The 22,689-nt window shown below is 45.8% G+C and overlaps 1 protein-coding gene across 2 annotated transcripts in view; it reads left to right on the plus strand.

The window, feature by feature from the left end:
* Positions 1-22,689, plus strand: part of LOC135054721 (NACHT, LRR and PYD domains-containing protein 12-like) — a 411,740-nt gene that overhangs the window by 97,737 nt on the left and 291,314 nt on the right. For both annotated transcript variants that reach the window (XM_063958010.1, XM_063958009.1), the window contains one exon: positions 1,516-1,611. In XM_063958010.1, coding sequence (XP_063814080.1) covers positions 1,516-1,611 — 96 coding nt within the window. The remainder of the gene's footprint in view (positions 1-1,515; positions 1,612-22,689) is intronic.

A 22,689-nucleotide genomic window follows, 5' to 3' on the forward strand; every position in this document is an offset into this window, starting at 1 on the left:
TTTGCACCGTGTGTATGCACCTTTACAGTGTGGGTTTGATACAGTGCAGACTACAGTGCAGGTTGGATACAGAACGCGATACAGTGCATGTTAGATACAGTGTAGGCTGTATAAAGTGCATGATCTGACCCACACTGTATCCCACACTGTATCCAGCCCACACTAGGTTGGATACAGTTTGCGTCGGATACAGTGCATACACAGTACAGGTTGCAGTGCGGGTTGTATACAGTGCCGGTTGGATACAGTGTGGGTCAGATATGGTGAGGGATACAGTGTTGGTTGAATACAGTATGGGATAAAGTGCAGGTTGGATACAGAGCGGGTCTTATGCAGTGCAGGGGGGGGCCGACGGTGTCCTCAGTGTGGAGGTGCGAGCAATGTTGTAGATGCTGCAGTAAAGAAGATGAGTTTTTAAAAGACGTGTTCTGCACATGATGAGACTTTATAAGCAATAGCCGCCCAATACAATTATAGCTGGACTAATGTCACGTATGAAGGGACTTTTCGATTAGGGGAAAATAAATCTATGATACAAATATTTTATGGAGAAAGATCCAATTATTTATATAGAGATTATTGCGGGGGCAAAACTTAAAAAGGGATGCATGATGGCGCGAACGGGGGGACGTGATGCGGGCGTGATCGGGGCAGCTGCATGACGTCACATGCAGCCGCTGCGATCACAAATATGGCGATGGGCCTCTACCCAAGAGTTAATGTATTTGTACAGAGCTACTACACATGCAGCAGAATGAAGGTCCATTTCCACAGCTTAATCAGAGCTACAGTAATGCTATTGCCACAGGTTCCATAGATGACAAGGGCAAAGGCTTTTATGTAAAGCTATTTCTCACCAAGGAACCGTCAGGAACCCATCGCACTGTTGTATCTCCACGTTTGATAACAGGTCACATCCATCTATGGGCCTGATTCAGACCCGATCGCTGCTGTGCGAATTCACACAGCGGACGATTATCGAATGACTGTGCATGCGTATGCACCGCAGTGCGCATGGGCGATGGACAGCAGCAACAGGATGGTGCAAAAATTTCAATTGCACGGGCATTCACAAGGTGATTGACAGGAAGAAGTCGTTTGTGGGTGATCTGACCGTTAACTGGGTGTGTCCGGAAAAACGCCAGCATTCCCCAGCGTTTTCAGGGCGGGTCTGTGATGTCAGCTCCACCCCGATTAGCCTGTTTGTATCGCTCTGAGTAAGTATTGAGCCATGCACAGACTGCACAGAATGGGAAAAACATTCGATGGTAGGTGTAATAACGGTTTTGCAGATGTCCACTGACTGAGGGAAATTTTCGCACACTTTCACGAGGCAAATTTTCACTCCCCCTGGGCAACTACTATATGATCGCAGGACAGTGTAATTTGCAGCACAGTGATCGGGTCTGAATTAGACCCTGTGTGTCAGTGGTTTATATGATGTATTATCTGGGTAATTGCTTTAAGTCTTCCTTTCATTACTTACAGTAAGCATTGTGTCTGTGTTTTGTGCAGGTTCTGGGGCTGCAGGTTTCCTGTTACAGAGGACGTGACTCAGGATGGATCCAGTTTATCTGGACTATTTGGACAGTGTCAGATGAAGGAATTAGAGTAAGTAGTTATAGTGTAAGACACGTGGACCCCATAGAGGGAAAAGATTTGTAGGTATGCCAGGTGTTGGGATTCCGGCGCTGGTATACTGAGCGCTGGGATCCCAACAGCCGGTATACTGATTACCACCTGCAGTGGCGTAAGTTTTTCCCAGTTGCCCGGAGGCAAGAAAAATATTGGTGCCCCCCCCACCCTATATATCATCCGTAATCCAATAAGATGCCATTTTGAGATCCGAGTAAACCGAACCCACTCATCTCTAATTCTAACTATATGAAGCTACTACAAGACCCGTTGCAACTAGGCAGATCTATGTAGGGGTCCAACCACACACTACATAGATCTGCTCAGTCACTCACAATGCTGATTTATTCTCTGACAGTTAAGTGTCATACCCAGGATTAGAACCCACAATCTTTTACACTGGTAGCATGCACCTTACTGGTGGAGATATCTGCTCTTGCATAGGAAGTATGAAAATACAAACTATAGTATATGAAGTTTATTGTAATTGTCTGAGAAATAATTTCATATAGTTAGTAATAATACATAATTCTCATGTTTCCTTTATAGGAGCAAATAGCTTTATCAGTAAGGTGTCTGCTTCCAGTGTATCTATAATAAAGAGGGTGTGATTTGTAAGGTGCAGTGACTAGTGGGGAAGTCGGCTGCGGAAGAGATACCGGCTGCTGTCAATTAACTTAATTGATTAATGTCGCTGAACACACGGAACAGGAGGAGAGGTGCCCCCCTTCAAAGCAGGAGCCCGGCGGCAGCTGACTCTGTTGCCTCCCAGAGTTCTGCCTCTGCCCACCTGGGTAAAACCATGGGCCTAATCCAGACTTGATCATAGCCGTGCAGGGAGCTAGTCGTCACTGTACGGGTCGCAGCTGCCACGCTCCCTTCCTCCCCCCCCCCCCCCCTCCCCACATGGTCCAGGTACACCTGCGTTTCCTGGATCGTGCCACTAAAACAACGACGGCACTGTGGCGCCGAAGCATGCATAGTTCAGATCTGATCGGTTGCTGTGTGAAAACACACAGCATCGATCAGGTCTGAATTAGGCACATGGTTTTGCCCAACTAACAAATTTGCTGTTATAATCAGCTCTGAACTACCCCCCTCCCCCTTCCCCATCCATTAAACTAGTGCAGCCATTCATTACATATTAAGGCAGGGGTGAAACTATTGGCGTCACTGCCCTGATTACACCCAGTGTTGGCTAAAACAAAATGAGGGTGTGGCCTTGTAGGAGGTGAGTTCCTTAACGGGAAGGGTGTGGCCTTGCAACCTGGACCCCCGTTTTCATCCTTCTGGGGGTTTGGGAGATGCGGGCTGCCCCCTGGGGGTGCTATGGCTGCAGTGCCGGCTCCTACAAGGTGAGAGCACCCTGTTCCTGTCACTGAGCAGGAGTTGGCATGCACGCCCCTTAAGACGCCACTGAGTGAAACTATAACTTTGTGGAACCCAGAGGAAAATACTGAAGGTGACCCCATAGCTCCTAGAGAGACACCATTCTATACACAGTGCTCCACCAGATTGGGTGTGCCGAGTATTTCATGTAGTCAGTGACCATCTCCTTGTGCTGTCAGTTGTGATCATAGGTGCAGTATCATAGTGTAAGAGTGAGGTGGGATTCCTAGGTGTGTGTGTGTGTGTGTGTGTGTGTGTGTGTGTGTGTGTGTGTGTGAGTGTGTGTGTGTGTGTGTGTGTATGTGTGTGTGTGTGTGTGTGTGTGTGTGTGTGTGTGTGTGTGTGTGTGTGTGTGTGTGTGAATTCAGACCTGATGGTAGCCGTGCAAAATTTTGCACGGCTACAATCAGCCAACCCGACATGCGGTGGTACACCCAGCACAGGGCTAGTCTGCTCCGCATGTCTGGCCCTCCCCCCACCGCACAGGTACATTGCACGGCGGTGAAGCTTTTGTACCTGAAGAGTAGCTCCCTATCAGAGCAGCTCCTGTGCGCTGGCAGGGAGCTACCCGTCGCTCTCTGGGTCGCAGCAGCTGCGTGTGACGTCACGCAGCCACCGCAGCCCACTCCCTGCATGGTCCGGGCACGCCTGCGTTACCTGGACTTCACCCCCAAAATGGAGGCCCAACGCCGCCAGCCCACCCAGCAGACACCTCTGTCTGTCAATTAGGCAGAGGCAATCTCTGGGCAGAGATGCCGATCGCATCTCTGGCATGCGCCAGCACATGCACAGTTCAGACCTGATCGCCCACTGTGCGAAAATGCTCAGCAGCGATCAGGTCTGAATTAGGCACAATGTACTTCTGCAGTAACTATATCCCTATATGGCCTATACAGAGCCCTCTCATGTCCCTTTATATAACAGAACCCCTCGCACAGGGCTGGTTCTGGCGCTCAGAGCGCCCCGGGCGGAAATAGGGGGCGTGGCTTCGTACAGGGGGCATTTACGCCCCCTGTACATACTGATATGATGTGCGGTGCGCGATGACGTCATCGCGCACCGCACAGCAAAGGTCCTCTCCACGAAGGGAAACTAAACGTAGCGTCTAGTTTCCCTTCGTGGAGAGGACCTTTGCTGTGCGGTGCGCGATGACGTCATCGCGCACCGCGCAGTAAAGGACCTCTTCAAGAAGGGAAACTAGACGCGTACGCGTCTAGTTTCCCTTCAAAGCAGCAGCGGGGGGCAGCAGGCGTGCAGCGGCAGCGGGGGGCACACAAAGCAGCAGCGGATCTTGCCCTGGTGCGGCGCCATCCGGATGGCGCCCTGTGCCCTCCGGGAGGCGGCGCCCCGGGCAAAAGTCCTGCTTGCCCGTGGCAAGATCCGCTACTGCCCTCGCATCCCTTTCTATGGCATGCCCCTATATATGCTTTAGCCCATCAGGCCCCTTTATATGCTTATAATGGCATCAGAGCCTTTCAGTCATGAGTCATGCTTATGAAGCCCTTTTATAATTATATAGGAGTCTGAACCCCTCAGGCTTATATATACCCTCAAGATTAGAACTGTGGCCCCCTGGCCCCTTGCCTTAATTACCTCGTACACACACTATGACTGGCTGTTGGTACCAGGCTCAGTTCTCAATCCTACATCACTGATAAATTATTGGTTGCTAATGGTACCAGGGGCCTAATTCAGACCTGATCGGTGCTGTGTGTTTTCGCACAGTAGCGAGCAGGTCTGAACTGTGACGGCGCATGCCAGACAGCTGATGGCCATCTTAGCTCTGTGATCGCTTCAGCCTGATTGCGAGGCAGAGGCGTTCGCAGGGCGGGAGGGGGCGGGCCAGCGGAGTTTGACTGCCGTTTTTAGGGGCGCAGTTCGGGCAACGCAGGCATGCCTGGACCGTGGGAGGGGTGGGCAGCGGTGGCAGCGTGACGTCACATGCTGCTGCTGCGACCCTCACAGCGACGAGTAGATCTCTACCAACGTGCAGGAGCTGCGCTGGCCGGGAGGCTATTCTGTGCGATGCTTTTGTACTTTTGCAGGGTGTGGGGGAGTAGGGCCTGACATGCGGGGCGAACTAGCCCTGTGCTGGGCATCCTTCCCCCGCATGTCTGAGTGACTTATCGTAGATGTGCTAAATTTAGCACATCTACGATCAGGTCTGAATTCGTCCCCATGTCATTAACCTCGTCATTGCTGAGGGTTTTCCCACTCCTCTTCTGAGCTCATTTTGCACTCGCCACATTCCAACATAAAGATCATCAACTTTTTTATTTAGAACCAGAGGCAGAACTACCATTGGTGCAGCAGGTGCATTACATAGGGGTTCCTAGGGATTAAGGGGCTCACTACTGCCCAGACCAACAATGAGCTGTACCCTGGACCACCCACAGACCATTTTGAGCAATGTCAGATGAATGCCTCAGTGCAGAGAGCTAGGTGGGCCCCACTGCCTGAGGGACCTGTTCCTAACCTTAGGGAGACAGGGCTGACATTGTGTGTGCTGGACTGATAGAGGAGTCCTGCCACCTATCAGCGCTGATGATCACAGCCACATACTGAATCTAAGTAACACACAGCTGTACATTTATTCTGATTCACTGCAGTCTGTGAATTAAAGGCAACTCACACCCGGTGTAACTGGCAGAGTCTGCCTGACTGAGTGCCAAACTACCATTACCTCCCCTGTCACTCACAGCCTTTCCCTATCACCCTCTGTCTCCAGTGATGTGCGGTGAGGTAAATGCCTGAGGAGGCACTGGAAGTACCAGAGCCAGATTTACACACAATATACAGTATGAGCCCAAGGGTTCATGTGGGCACTATACTAAGTTGCAGCAGTATATACAAGTGGGCATTATACACAGGTGCAGCAGTATATGGCAGTTTTATTAAATGGTACCCGCAAAATGCCAGTGTCAACGTCTCCAGTGTAGAGGCGACTCCGGGATGCTGTCCTTCTACGCTTAGTGTCAAAGAAAAAGCCATATCTGAGACTGGCCAATAAAAGGGAGTGTAGTATGAGTGGCCAGCGGCCGGGATTATTCTGATCTTTTTCAGCAATATGATGTAACCATGCTCCACTATATACTTTGTATCCTTATAAGCATAAATGCCAGATGTTAATTTGTTAGTGTTTTGGAAAGCTTTTGCCACAAAGTCTCTTTATCCAATAATAGAGATGTTATAGCTGTGCAGCTTTTGCAGACAAAATGGCACAGCTTCCCTGCCAGTTCAGGTGTTAATATGCATGCAGGACTTCAAAGCAGCTTTTTATAAAGCAAGATTACTCATGCAAAGCAATTGCTATTATACATGGCCATGTTAATTACTTTTTAATATGCAAAAGTTACCATATCCTCCTCCTGGGCTATAAATGCTGTTAACTCCCGGCTCTGGTGCTCCAAGCCTTTTAATTAAGCCTTATCTGGAGACGAGATTATATTTTCCCAGTCGTGAGGCAGGTAGTTTCCACGTGGTATATCAGCTCGAGGTACTCAGGATTACCATAAAGACGCGTTTCCCTGCCTAGGCAATATCTCGGTGGCTTCCTCAGTCAGGTCCTTTTTTAAATGACTGAGCCTTTTAATTAGGGCCAGGGGGTAGCATTTTTTTTTTGTGTCTGTACATACAGTACATACATATACACACACACACACACACACACACACACACTTTCACTCACTCACTCTCTTTCTAGCCACTTACATAAGGAAGTCTGGCAGCTCACCCTCCTGTGTTGCTCCTGTTTTGCAGGCTGCAGCCTGGCCTTGTGTAGATCCACCCCCTTTTCCCATATAGCTCTTTAAGTCCACACATTGCACTTTGTGACAGGGGAGGGAGAGAGGAGGCTTCATGCTGTCGACACCACTGCCTGTGGTTGACTGTGACAGGCGCAGCAGCCGACAGCAGCAGGGACATTTGCTCAGCACGGGGATACAGAGCAGGGAGAGCGCCTCTCCTTCCTGGCACCTACCTGCCCTGCATCCCTTTGATGAGCGGTAAGCGCCAGGCCTGTGGGCATTATACACATGTGCAGCAGTATATACACATGTGGGCATTATACACAGGTGCAGCAGTATATACACATGTGGGCATTATACTAATGAGCAGCATGTATATACACGTGGGCATTATACACAGGTGCAGCAGTATATACATGTGGGCATTATACACAGGTGCAGCAGTATATACATCTAGGCATTATACACAGGTGCAGCAGTATATACATGTAAGCGTTACACATAGGTGCAGCAGTATATACATGTGGGCATTATACCTAGGTGCAGCAGTATATACATGTGGGCATTATACACAGGTGCAGCAGTATATACACATGTGGGCATTATACTAAGGAGCAGCAGTATATACATGTGGGCATTATACACAGATGCAGCAATATATACATGTGGGCATTATACACAGATGCAGAAGTATATACATGTGGGCATTATACAAAGGTGCAGCAGTATATACATGTGGGCATTATACAAAGGTGCAGCAGTGTATATACATGTGGGCATTATACACAGGTGCAGCAGTATACACATGCAGGCATTATACACAAGTGGAGCAGTATACACATGTGGGCATTATACACAGGTGCAGCAGTATATACACATGTGGGCATTAAGTACAAACTTCTCTGGAGAAAAAACAGAATTCTACAAGTTCTAAACTTAGGGGCATCATCATTTTTAGCAGCACACCAGGTAAAGTAAGAATGCCATATTCTGTAATAAATCCAGGCAGAAGCCGGTAAGTGGCCCTTTAGCATCATCTGAATAACAGCCTCAGAGAACCCTTTGGTTCTTAGTAGTGATGCTTCAAGAGCCACACCGTCAAAGCCAGTCCGGCCAGGTCCGGATATAGGCAAAGGCTCTGTTGTAGAAGGTCTTGTCACTGAGGAAGCAGAAGGGGACGCTCTGCTGAAAGTCCCTGTAGGACTGAGAACCAGTGAAGTCTGGACCATGCTGCAGCGATCGGAATAAGAATTCCTCCTTATCGTTTGAACTTCCGGAAGGACACTGGGCAGAAGTGACACTGGAGGGAATATGTAAGGTAGACAAAAGTTCCATGGGACTGCCAATGTGTCCACGAACACCACCTGAGGCTCCCTGGTTCGTAATCTGAAGACTTTAACAATGGGATTGTGTTGAGACGCCATGAGGTCAACATCTGAGAGACCCCATCTGTCTACCAGGAGTTGGAAGACTTTGGGATAAAGTCCGATTCCCAGTTTGGGACTCCTGGAATGAACTCTGCCGATATGGTTGGCATATGGCGTTCTGCCCATTGAAGGATCTTGGATACTTCCAACACTGCCATCCAGCTTTAGGTACCACCTTGATGGGTGATGTAGGCCACTGTGGTGACATTGTCTGATTGTACTTGAACAGGCCTGTTCTGTACCAGTGGAAGAGCCAGAGACAGTGCATTGAATACTGCTCTCAATTCCAGAATATTGTTATGAAGCAGAGATTCTTCCCTGGTCTAACAATCCTGAAAGTAGTGTTGCTTTGTCACTGCTCCCCAACCCCAAATACCGGCATCCATTGTTAGTAGGAACCAGTTGTGCCTCCAGAAGGGATGGACCATGCTCATTTGCTGGTCCTGTAGCCAACAGGACAGCAACAAGCAAACCTTCGGAGTCACGAAGATCATTCTAGATCTGATCCAGTGAGGCATGCCGTTCCACTTGGATAGGATCAATTGTAGAGGGCGGGAATGAAACTGAGTGTACTCTATCATGTTGAACGACGATATCATCAGACCAAGTACTTGCATCACCTAGTGTACTGATACTCTGGGGCGACAAAGAAAGTGTTGCATCCTATCCTGAATTTTCAGGACCTTGTCTGGAGAAATAAACAGTCTTTGACTCTGGGTGTCCAGAAGTGCCCCTAGGTGTACCATGCTCTGAAATGGAACCAGGGAGGACTTTCTCCACTTTATCAGCCACCCATGGGCTTGAAGGAAAGTTACCAGCAGTTGGAGATGACTGAGGAGAATTTCCTGTAAATTTGCTAGGATTAGAAGATCATCCAGGTATGGCAGGATTCTGATTCCCTGGCAATGGAGGTAAGCCACCATAACAGCCATGACCTTGTGAAGATACAAGGATCTGTCACCAGTCCAAATGGCAGTGTCTGTTATTGGTAATGTAGGTTGACAATAGCAAATTGCAGGAACTGCTGATGTGACTTGGCAATAGTAATATACAGATATGCATCCTGTATATCCAGAGATACCATATAGTCTCCGAGTTCCATAGCCAGACCTATCAAGCGCAAAGTTTCCATACGAAACTTGTTCAAAGATTTGAGGTTGAGTAAAGGCCATGTGACCTATTGGGTTTGGGTACCAAGAACAGGGTTGAGTAATAACTTCTGCCCCTTTGGGACTGAGGAACCGGGACAATCACTCCTGTGTGAAGGAGAGACTTGACCATAGTTTGCAGAGTTTGCTGCTTAAGCAGGTCATATGGAAGACCCGTGGTGAAGAACTGGTGAGGGGGACATTCCTTCAGCAAGACAGCGTACCCGAGAGAGGCAACTTCTAGCACCCAAGCATTCAAAGTGGTCATCTGCGAGGCCTGGGCGAAGTGCAGAAGTTGGCCTGCCACCCTGGGGTCCACAAGGGGGAGGCCTGCCCTTTCAGGCTGCAGGATTGTCAGACTTAGAGGCCGGCTGATAGGCTGCCCAGGGCTGTTTAGCCTTGGGCTTGGAGGGTTTGTCATTGCAAGACTGTCAAGTGTATGACTGACCTCTCATTTTTCCCTGAGGCCGAAAGGAACCAAAAGTGTTGTTCTTAGCATTCTGAGAAGGATTAGTAGCGGGGAGAAATGCTGTCTTGGCAGCCGCCAGTTCAGACATTATTTTATTTAGGTCTTCCCCAAACAGAATGTCCCCCGTGAAGGGAAGGATTTCCAAGGCTTTCTTGGAATCTAAATACACTTTCCACAGTCTCAACTACAGAATGCAGTACGCCAGAATGGACATAGCAGACGCCTTGGTGGCCAACACCCCCGCCTCAGATGACAATTCTTGTATGTAATAAGAAGCTGTCTTAATGTGAGACCGGTATAGTCTGCCTGCCTAAGAAATATGCTCAGGTAGCTCATCCTCCAGTGCCTGAACCCAAGCTTCTATGGCTTTTTCAGGCCAAGAGGCATCTATAGCGGATCTATGAATAACTCGTGTGAGGGAGTCTATAGAGTTCAGGCACCCTTCAATATGTTTATTATTCGGTTCCTTCAGAGAGGTGACTGTAGTAACTGGCATTGTAGATGATACCATGAGGTGGGCAACATGAGAATCCACCAGCGGCAGATTTTCCCATTTGTTATACAGCTTTGCAGGGAGAGGAGAGGACGCTAAAGCCCTTTTGGAGACAAGCAACATTTTGCCTGGGGTAGTCCAGGGTTCCTGTCTGATGTCCATTAAATGATCAGAATGGGGTCATTCAGTTTTAATCACCTTCTGCTTTTTAAAATTGTCAGTATGTTTAGCCACTCTAGTGGAATCCTAGTCCTCAGAGAGTTGGAGGATATGCTTAATAGCATTCACCAGCGCAGGGACATCTATGAACATGGGAGAATCCTCTTGTGCAACACAGGAGTCTGTGTCAGAGAGAATAGTACGCTCCTCCTCCACTTTAGATGAAATATCAGAGAGGATAGTGGATTGTGAGGAAGAAGTAGCCCACTTGGAGGGATTAGAGACACGTGTGTGTCCTGTGGGAGCATTCTGTCTAGCCAGCGACTGATTAAGCTGCTGCAATTGATTAGACAAACTTTCCACCCACGACGAGTTCACCGTAGGGACAATTTGAAGAGAAAAAGAAAACTAGTTTGAAAATCGCTGGTATGTTGTATGTACTTTTAAACTTTTTTAATAATATCCAAAATACCAATAAAATTACAATTCACATGTATCAACCGGCCGGCAATAAAATAACGTGATTATTACACAAACATTATATCAATAAAATAAATGGTTAACATAAGAGACATCCAGCTATAGTCATCCTAAGGTTTAATCCACAAATCAAGTACACATGAAGCCAATGGCTGAGCAAGTTCAGCATATCATAGTCAATGAAATTCCGCTGTTTGACACTGACATAGGTTAGTTCTCTGATGGTAGTACCATTAATGACAAGCTTGAAGCATAGGTGTATTGTGAGCCATGTAGGAGCAATGACTGATAGTATAAACCACTTATATTTACAATCCTTGCGGCTACTGGTTTTAATGTCCTTTATATGTGGCCACATCCAGAGGAATGCAACACATGCATCACCTCTGCTGCTGCTATGATTCGGAATCACAGCAGCAGCAGAGGTCAGCTGCATGTTCTCAGCCGGAGCCGAACTATACGTGAGACAGTGGCCCTCATTCCGAGTTGTTCGCTCGCAAGCTGCTTTTAGCAGCTTTGCACAAGCTAAGCCGCCGCCTACTGGGAGTGAATCTTAGCTTATTAAAATTGCGAATGAAAGATTAGCAAAATTGCGAATAGACCTCTCTTAGCAGTTTCTGAGTAGCTCCAGACTTACTCGGCATCTGCGATCAGTTCAGTGCTTGTCGTTCCTGGTTTGACGTCACAAACACACCCAGCGTTCGCCCAGACACTCCCCCGTTTCTCCGGCCACTCCCACGTTTTTCCCAGAAACGGTAGCGTTTTTTCCGCACACACCCATAAAACGTCCAGTTTCCGCCCAGAAACACCCACTTCCTGTCAATCACATTACGATCATCAGAACGAAGAAAAAACCTTGTATTGCCGTGAGTAAAATACCTAACTGCATAGCAAATTTACTTGCTGCTGACATTGCGCATGCACATTAGCGACTAATCGCTCCGTTGCGAGAAAAAAATAACGAGCGAACAACTCGGAATGAGGGCCAGTGTGTATGAGCCAGAGACGGGAGCGCATTTGAAGCTAGCGGCTGCGAACCGCTCACAGGTATACGCTGTGGAAACTGTTCTGATTGCCAGCAATATCTGGACTTTCTATCTATTATACATTATCAGAGAATAGCCCCTGGATGGGTATTGGGACTTACCACTAATCACTTTAGCAATGTGTTGCATTCCTCTGGATGTGGCCACATATAAAGGACATTAAAACCAGTAGCCACGAGGATTGCAAATATAATAAGTGGTTTATACTATCAGTCATTGCTCCTACATGGCTCACAATACACCTATGCTTCAAGCTTGTTATTAATGGTACTACCATCAGAGAACTAACCTATGTCGATGTCAAACAGCGGAATTTCATTGATTAAGATATGCTGAACTTGCTCACCCATTGGCTTCATGTGTACTTGATTTGTGTATAAAACCTTGGGATGAATATAGCGGGATGTCTCTTATGTTAACCATTTATTTTAATGATATAATGTTTGTTTAATAATTACATGATATTATATTGCCGGCCGGTTGATACATGTGAATTGTAATTTTATTGGTATATTGGATTTTATTAAAAGTTTAAAAAGTACATACCACATACCAGCGCTTTTCAAACTAGTTTTCTTTTTCTCTTCTTTTATATGGGACTGACTTGCAGTGACGTGCGGTGGGGTGAGGCAGGTGAGGCAGTGCCTTTCCTGTCATACGTACGTTTAAGAGAGAGAGCGCTCACTAGGGAGGGTGGGGGATGAGTGCTGCTTGACCTGGAGGTGTCCTACCTCCTGTACAAGTATTTGGAAAGGGTAGGTTAGCGCGCTCTGCGGGGATCAGGTGGGAGAGGGGTGATGAGAATGGGATGGGGGATTGGTATGTGCTATAGGGATGAATGCAATGTATCTATTGAGTTTTACTGATGTGCATGAACCATGAAACATAAACCGTGGATTTGGTTTTGTGATTTTATTTAATATTTAATATTTAATATTCCAAGTGCAATTTGGTGGACCCTCTTCAGGTGTGTTTTGCAGACTACCCTTTCTGTGTGTACCTTCCTTAATGGTACACTTGTGTTAGGGCCCTTTATGTACTGTGTCCATTTACCACTTTCAGGTGTGTCTTGCAGACTACCCTTTGTTGGTATACCTTCCTAATGGTATACCTTCTCAGAGGACCCCTGTCGGGGTTAATGTCAGGTGTACCTTAATAGGTTACCTTTACCATAGGTGTGGCGAGCCTATGTAATTCTGGTAGGTTTGTTAGTGTGTGTTTCTAGTGTGACAGTTTGCAGCGTCCCGCCTGTCACACTGTTTCATATGTCCTTATCTGTGGGTGGCGGGTGTGGGGCTGTGAGATCTCACTTACCGCCGGGGGAGAGACTAATCGTCTGCCGCCGGTGTCTGCAGTCCCTTGTCCGCTTTCCTCGTTTCCTTGGTGTGTCTCAGCAGAGGCGCCGGTCCCCGTCTCTGTAGTCGGCGCCGCTTCTCTCTGCTCCTTCCGGGGTCTCGTCTGTTTCTCCCTGGTGCCGGCGTCACGTGTGTTGTCACGTGAGCGGGCGTTCGGGCTCCGTGTCTGTGTCTTTCTCCTTCTCCAGCCGGAGAGAGGAGTGTATTGGCGTGGAGTGGTGGTTTTTCGTGTGTGTCTCAGGTCTCCAACGCGTTTCAGCTCACAAGCCTTTTTCTAGGATTACGTTCCTGCTGATCTGGATGTCATTTAAACTGATGTCTGAATCATGATTGGTTAAGTTAATTAACGCCCACTTATTCGATTGGTTCCCTCTCATGTTGCAAATGTCAATCACTAGTCTGGTTCATGTGTCTTGATTGATCAGTGTGATGTATTTGTTAATTAAGACTTGGAATGATGTGTGCAAAGCGGCGCGGTGTATGTTTGTGCAAATCTCATTATGAAGAATTACATATCACCATGATCTAAATGTTTTCTGTGATGTATTGGATTAATGAGCCATAAATTGTATTCCGGTGACGGGGTCTGGGTTTGTGTATATCTTCCTAGTGAGTGTAATGATCTACACATCTCCATTTGTATCTATATGTCCATATCATATTTGGGTTATATAGGTGTGTATTTACAAATCTCGTGTTTATGAGTCTGCATGTTTGTCTATGAAGTGTTTTTGTTGTTGTTTCCTTGCCCGTACTATTCTGCGTGGGTGTATTATGTTTTTGAATGGGTATCTTGCATTGCAGGTGGATCTTATCTTTGTGTGTTATGTCGGTTGTGTAGATTACAACATTATTTCTGTCTCCTCCAGGGATATTCCTTCATCCCGGTGGGTGGTATGGATGCCAACTGATGTTTGTACATTTGTGTGTTCACTATATAACAGAGGTGATGTTGTAATCTATGTTAAGTCCCTTCGGTGTGAGGGTCTTTAGGGTAAAAATCCATTTGAGTTCTTCTCTGTTGATCTTTTTGAGATAATCTCCTCCTCGCCAGTTCTTGTTTATTAGCTGTATTGCCATGAATTGCATCTGGGTGGGGTCTTGCATGTGTTTCTCCTTGAAATGTTGTGAGACACTGTGTTTCTCATATCCTTTTTTTATGTTTTGTATGTGTTCTGATATTCTGACCTTTAGTGCCCTGATGGTCCTTCCAATGTATTGGAGACCGCATGAACATGTGATGAGGTATATTAACCTGGTCCTATGGCGACGATATATAGATGACATAATATTCATTTGGAAAGGAACAGAGAGAGACTTGCAGGAATTCACATCCTATATAAATGACAATGACCGAAACCTACATTTCACAACCATCTACAGTAAAGAAAAGGTAGTTTTCCTAGATTTAGAGATTCGTGTCACCAACAATAAGATAGAAACACGCACACACCACAAGCAAGTGGATGTGAATAGTTACATCTTATCCACAAGTAGCCATCATCCGAACTGGCTCAAAAGCATCCCCACAGGGCAATTTACAAGGTTGAGGAGGAATTTCACACAAATAGAGGATTACAGAGAGCAGGGACAGGAATTAAAACAAAAATTCCTAAACAAAAGATACGACAAAGAGACGGTGGATAAGGCATATCAGAAACTGGAAGAAACAGATAGAGACACACTTCTGACATACAAAAATAAGAATCAAGCTCAACATGACAATGACATATACTTCATAACACAATACAACACTGCAGCCGGGAAGATCAAACAAAGCATCAAAAAACACTGGGATATCTTAATGCAGGATGAGACACTAGCAAGGATATTACCGACGCAACCCAAAGTAGTGTATAGAAAGGCCCCCGACCTGAGACAGAAACTGGTACACAACCACATTCCACCGACAGAGACCCATCAGACGAGAATAGATGGCACCACCAAAAGGCAGGGATTCCACTACTGTGGCTCATGTCTAGGCTGCAGAACCACAAGCACAAGAACAACCAAAAGCATCTTACAATTTGTATCCAACATTACAGGAAAGACTTATACAGTGAGGGATGAGATTTCATGCCACACGAAAGGGGTAATATACCTCATCACATGTTCATGCGGTCTCCAATACATTGGAAGGACCATCAGGGCACTAAAGGTCAGAATATCAGAACACATACAAAACATAAAAAAAGGATATGAGAAACACAGTGTCTCACAACATTTCAAGGAGAAACACATGCAAGACCCCACCCAGATGCAATTCATGGCAATACAGCTAATAAACAAGAACTGGCGAGGAGGAGATTATCTCAAAAAGATCAACAGAGAAGAACTCAAATGGATTTTTACCCTAAAGACCCTCACACCGAAGGGACTTAACATAGATTACAACATCACCTCTGTTATATAGTGAACACACAAATGTACAAACATCAGTTGGCATCCATACCACCCACCGGGATGAAGGAATATCCCTGGAGGAGACAGAAATAATGTTGTAATCTACACAACCGACATAACACACAAAGATAAGATCCACCTGCAATGCAAGATACCCATTCAAAAACATAATACACCCACGCAGAATAGTACGGGCAAGGAAACAACAACAAAAACACTTCATAGACAAACATGCAGACTCATAAACACGAGATTTGTAAATACACACCTATATAACCCAAATATGATATGGACATATAGATACAAATGGAGATGTGTAGATCATTACACTCACTAGGAAGATATACACAAACCCAGACCCCGTCACCGGAATACAATTTATGGCTCATTAATCCAATACATCACAGAAAACATTTAGATCATGGTGATATGTAATTCTTCATAATGAGATTTGCACAAACATACACCGCGCCGCTTTGCACACATCATTCCAAGTCTTAATTAACAAATACATCACACTGATCAATCAAGACACATGAACCAGACTAGTGATTGACATTTGCAACATGAGAGGGAACCAATCGAATAAGTGGGCGTTAATTAACTTAACCAATCATGATTCAGACATCAGTTTAAATGACATCCAGATCAGCAGGAACGTAATCCTAGAAAAAGGCTTGTGAGCTGAAACGCGTTGGGGACCTGAGACACACACGAAAAACCACCACTCCACGCCAATACACTCCTCTCTCCGGCTGGAGAAGGAGAAAGACACAGACACGGAGCCCGAACGCCCGCTCACGTGACAACACACGTGACGCCGGCACCAGGGAGAAACAGACGAGACCCCGGAAGGAGCAGAGAGAAGCGGCGCCGACTACAGAGACGGGGACCGGCGCCTCTGCTGAGACACACCAAGGAAACGAGGAAAGCGGACAAGGGACTGCAGACACCGGCGGCAGACGATTAGTCTCTCCCCCGGCGGTAAGTGAGATCTCACAGCCCCACACCCGCCACCCACAGATAAGGACATATGAAACAGTGTGACAGGCGGGACGCCGCAAACTGTCACACTAGAAACACACACTAACAAACCTACCAGAATTACATAGGCTCGCCACACCTATGGTAAAGGTAACCTATTAAGGTACACCTGACATTAACCCCGACAGGGGTCCTCTGAGAAGGTATACCATTAGGAAGGTATACCAACAAAGGGTAGTCTGCAAGACACACCTGAAAGTGGTAAATGGACACAGTACATAAAGGGCCCTAACACAAGTGTACCATTAAGGAAGGTACACACAGAAAGGGTAGTCTGCAAGACACACCTGAAGAGGGTCCACCAAATTGCACTTGGAATATTAAATATTAAATATTAAATAAAATCACAAAACCAAATCCACGGTTTATGTTTCATGGTTCATGCACATCAGTAAAACTCAATAGATACATTGCATTCATCCCTATAGCACATACCAATCCCCCATCCCATTCTCATCACCCCTCTCCCACCTGATCCCCGCAGAGCGCGCTAACCTACCCTTTCCAAATACTTGTACAGGAGGTAGGACACCTCCAGGTCAAGCAGCACTCATCCCCCACCCTCCCTAGTGAGCGCTCTCTCTCTCTCTCTTCTCCAAACAAATTCTGTCCTCGAGAGACTGCAGCACACATCCCCAAATCCCAAATTGTCTCTAACCACGAGACACTTCATATTCACATTCATTCAAACAGGTTTGACAAAAAACACACAGTTATACATACATGAGTAACACACACATGGGAATACTAGATTACCGTAATGATCGCATAGATAGGGCAAAACATACATTCACAATATTTGAACAGAACACAACATCACTAAACAAAGGACAAGATTTTTGTACACACATTACAAAATTAGAGCGATTACTAAAACAAGAGGCAAAATTATGGTGGGACACCTTTGCACTGCAATGGTATTTAGACGAAAACACGGTACCCAAAGGGCTTAAAATTAAGAAGATACCCACACACAACAGAGACAATCGAGACTTCATGAACAAGTGGAACAGTATTTTACAAAATTGTTCACTACAACTCATACGCATTATAATACAACAACACGAAAAAGATTTAGAAAAAGTAGACCTGGATATAATCTCAACACATCGACATTTAGAGAAATACCAGCAAGATCAGGAATATCAAAAAATAGAAACACTCACCAAAAACAGACTCAAAAAGGGAGAAGACATCATCATAGAAAAGAAAAAGAAAAAATTCCTAAGGGACAGGTGGGGAGTAAAGACAACATCAAACAGCAAGAAAGAAACATCTCACACACCCAGTAACAAACTATCAAACAAGCTGAAATCAAAACATAAAATTCACAAGTACACAGAACCAAAAAGATACAAACATCCCACCACCAACAAATCATTGACATACCAAGAATACATGACCTTAATACATTTAGAGAGACCAAATACGATAGAATCAGAATCAGAAACAGAGTCAGACATCACAGATTTATCATGTATGGAAGAAATGGAATCCTCATTTTCCATCCACGGGGTAGAAGATCCACCACATATAGCCATCACAAAACCACCTGTAGAAATAAGACATACTCCACAAAGACCAGGCAACCATACGGTAGAACAAACAAAAAACACAGAAAAGACAGCTATGGGAAAAGAAAACCAACCAAGTCAAAACATAACCACATCCACAGGATATGGGAACCACTGGGACATAGATTTTTTAGACCTAGAGGCAGGTATTGCGGCCTGCCGTTCACCCAAAACAAACACACAAATGAACAAAAGAAAACTCACAGAACCAGAAGAGGATGCAGGGGAGGCCAAAAAAACAAAAACAACCCCACCACAAGTGGAGCAGGACAATCAGAAGGAATATTCAACCTAAGCAGTTTCAAATTAGAGGAACAACACAAAACATTACTCAATAAGGGACTCAAGTTCGCGCCCACCAAAAAGATGAACAAATTCGAGACATACCTAGACATACAGGCCTTCACCAGAAAAATAACCCTTAAAAAATATTTTGCACAAACCAATTTACAGTACAAACCAGAAAACAGTGCCACAGATCACAAACACACTAATTACAAACCACCGTCTACCTTTTACCCACAACACATAAAAGGACACATAGTAAACACATTCGAACAACTAGTGATCAACGATTTAGATAAAATTGAGACCACATGCAACAAGCAAACAAATCTGACTAAGGGGGAAATTCAAGCACTAGAGGAACTCAAAAGCACCAAGACCATCATCATCAAACCGGCAGACAAAGGGGGAGGAATAGTACTACTTGATAAATCTGAATACATGAAAGAATCCAAACGCCTCCTAGGAGACAAACAGGTTTACACTCAATTAACAGGGGACCCCACACAGGACTACAAACGGGAACTTCAAACTCTCCTAAACGAAGGTTTATCATTAGGGATCATCAACAAAAAGGAACTTGATTTCCTCACTCCCACCAATCCAGTCATACCAGTATTCTACTATCTTCCCAAAATCCATAAAGACACAATAAACCCACCAGGCAGGCCCATCATTTCAGGCATTAATTCACTCACCTCAAACCTATCCCGATACATAGATTTCTTTCTACAACAACATGTAACTAAACAAAAATCATATCTTAGAGATACTACACACACTCTCCAAACATTGCAAAAGATAATATGGACAGAAGACATGTTCTTAGTGACCAGCGATGTAACATCCTTATACACAGTGATAAAACACACACAAGGTATTGAAAGTGCAAAACATTTCCTACAACAGGACGAAACACTTCAAAAAGCACAGACAGATTTCATTCTTAAGGCCATCACATTTATTTTAGAACATAACTACACATGGTTCGATAACAGCTACTACAAACAACGCACAGGGACAGCTATGGGGACCAGGTTTGCTCCGAGCTATGCTAACCTGTTCATGAGCAAGTGGGAGGAAGATCACATATGGCAGGGGCATGGCTTCGGGGCAAACCTGGTCCTATGGCGACGATATATAGATGACATAATATTCATTTGGAAAGGAACAGAGAGAGACTTGCAGGAATTCACATCCTATATAAATGACAATGACCGAAACCTACATTTCACAACCATCTACAGCAGGGGTGTCAAAGACAAGGCCCGCGGGCCAAATCCGGCCCGCCAGACCTCGTCTGATGGCCCGCGGTGCCGCCGCCATGAAACCCCCTTCTCCCGAGTGCCCAGCTCGGGGGGGCGGGGTTTCGCGGAATGACGCGATTGCGTCGTGACGTCACGGCGCAAACGCGTCATTCAACGAAACCCCGTCGGAGGAGGGAGAAGGGAGCCGCGCAGACGAGGAGGGAGAGGCGGCTGAAGAGCGGCGAGAACCGCTTCAAATGTAAGTCAGCCCCTCTCCCTTCCTCTCTTTCTCTCTCTCTCCCTCCTTCCACCACCTGCCGCAATGTGTAAAATGGGGACCTGTACCTGCCGCTATGTGTAAAATGGGGACCTGTGCCTGCCACAATGTGTAAAATGGGGACCTGTGCCTGCCACAATGTGTAAAATGGGGACCTGTACCTGCCGCTATGTGTAAAATGGGGACCTGTGCCTGCCACAATGTGTAAAATGGGGACCTGTGCCTGCCACAATGTGTAAAATGGGGACCTGTACCTGCCGCTATGTGTAAAATGGGGACCTGTGCCTGCCACAATGTGTAAAATGGGGACCTGTGCCTGCCACAATGTGTAAAATGGGGACCTGTACCTGCCGCTATGTGTAAAATGGGGACCTGTGCCTGCCACAATGTGTAAAATGGGGACCTGTGCCTGCCACAATGTGTAAAATGGGGACCTGTACCTGCCGCTATGTGTAAAATGGGGACCTGTGCCTGCCACAATGTGTAAAATGGGGACCTGTGCCTGCCACAATGTGTAAAATGGGGACCTGTGCCTGCCACAATGTGTAAAATGGGGACCTGTACCTGCCGCTATGTGTAAAATGGGGACCTGTGCCTGCCACAATGTGTAAAATGGGGACCTGTGCCTGCCACAATGTGTAAAATGGGGACCTGTACCTGCCGCTATGTGTAAAATGGGGACCTGTGCCTGCCACAATGTGTAAAATGGGGACCTGTGCCTGCCACAATGTGTAAAATGGGGACCTGTGCCTGCCACAATGTGTAAAATGGGGACCTGTGCCTGCCACAATGTGTAAAATGGGGACCTGTGCACTATAAAAGGGGGCACATGGCTGGGCACTATAAAAGGGGGCACATGGCTGGGCACTTTAAAAGGGGGCAGATGGCTGGGCACATATAAGGCAGGTGGAGCGGTAAATTTTGGATAGACCTACAGATACAACCGGCCCTTTGATGGGGACCAAACTGCTGATGCGGCCCCCGATGAATTTGAGTTTGACACCCCTGATCTACAGTAAAGAAAAGGTAGTTTTCCTAGATTTAGAGATTCGTGTCACCAACAATAAGATAGAAACACGCACACACCACAAGCAAGTGGATGTGAATAGTTACATCTTATCCACAAGTAGCCATCATCCGAACTGGCTCAAAAGCATCCCCACAGGGCAATTTACAAGGTTGAGGAGGAATTGCACACAAATAGAGGATTACAGAGAGCAGGGACAGGAATTAAAACAAAAATTCCTAAACAAAAGATACGACAAAGAGACGGTGGATAAGGCATATCAGAGACTGGAAGAAACAGATAGAGACACACTTCTGACATACAAAAATAAGAATCAAGCTCAACATGACAATGACATATACTTCATAACACAATACAACACTGCAGCCGGGAAGATCAAACAAAGCATCAAAAAACACTGGGATATCTTAATGCAGGATGAGACACTAGCAAGGATATTACCGACGCAACCCAAAGTAGTGTATAGAAAGGCCCCCGACCTGAGACAGAAACTGGTACACAACCACATTCCACCGACAGAGACCCATCAGACGAGAATAGATGGCACCACCAAAAGGCAGGGATTCCACTACTGTGGCTCATGTCTAGGCTGCAGAACCACAAGCACAAGAACAACCAAAAGCATCTTACAATTTGTATCCAACATTACAGGAAAGACTTATACAGTGAGGGATGAGATTTCATGCCACACGAAAGGGGTAATATACCTCATCACATGTTCATGCGGTCTCCAATACATTGGAAGGACCATCAGGGCACTAAAGGTCAGAATATCAGAACACATACAAAACATAAAAAAAGGATATGAGAAACACAGTGTCTCACAACATTTCAAGGAGAAACACATGCAAGACCCCACCCAGATGCAATTCATGGCAATACAGCTAATAAACAAGAACTGGCGAGGAGGAGATTATCTCAAAAAGATCAACAGAGAAGAACTCAAATGGATTTTTACCCTAAAGACCCTCACACCGAAGGGACTTAACATAGATTACAACATCACCTCTGTTATATAGTGAACACACAAATGTACAAACATCAGTTGGCATCCATACCACCCACCGGGATGAAGGAATATCCCTGGAGGAGACAGAAATAATGTTGTAATCTACACAACCGACATAACACACAAAGATAAGATCCACCTGCAATGCAAGATACCCATTCAAAAACATAATACACCCACGCAGAATAGTACGGGCAAGGAAACAACAACAAAAACACTTCATAGACAAACATGCAGACTCATAAACACGAGATTTGTAAATACACACCTATATAACCCAAATATGATATGGACATATAGATACAAATGGAGATGTGTAGATCATTACACTCACTAGGAAGATATACACAAACCCAGACCCCGTCACCGGAATACAATTTATGGCTCATTAATCCAATACATCACAGAAAACATTTAGATCATGGTGATATGTAATTCTTCATAATGAGATTTGCACAAACATACACCGCGCCGCT

The sequence above is a fragment of the Pseudophryne corroboree genome, chromosome 3 (genome assembly GCF_028390025.1).
Source record: "Pseudophryne corroboree isolate aPseCor3 chromosome 3, aPseCor3.hap2, whole genome shotgun sequence".
Classification (NCBI taxonomy): Eukaryota; Metazoa; Chordata; class Amphibia; order Anura; family Myobatrachidae; genus Pseudophryne; species Pseudophryne corroboree.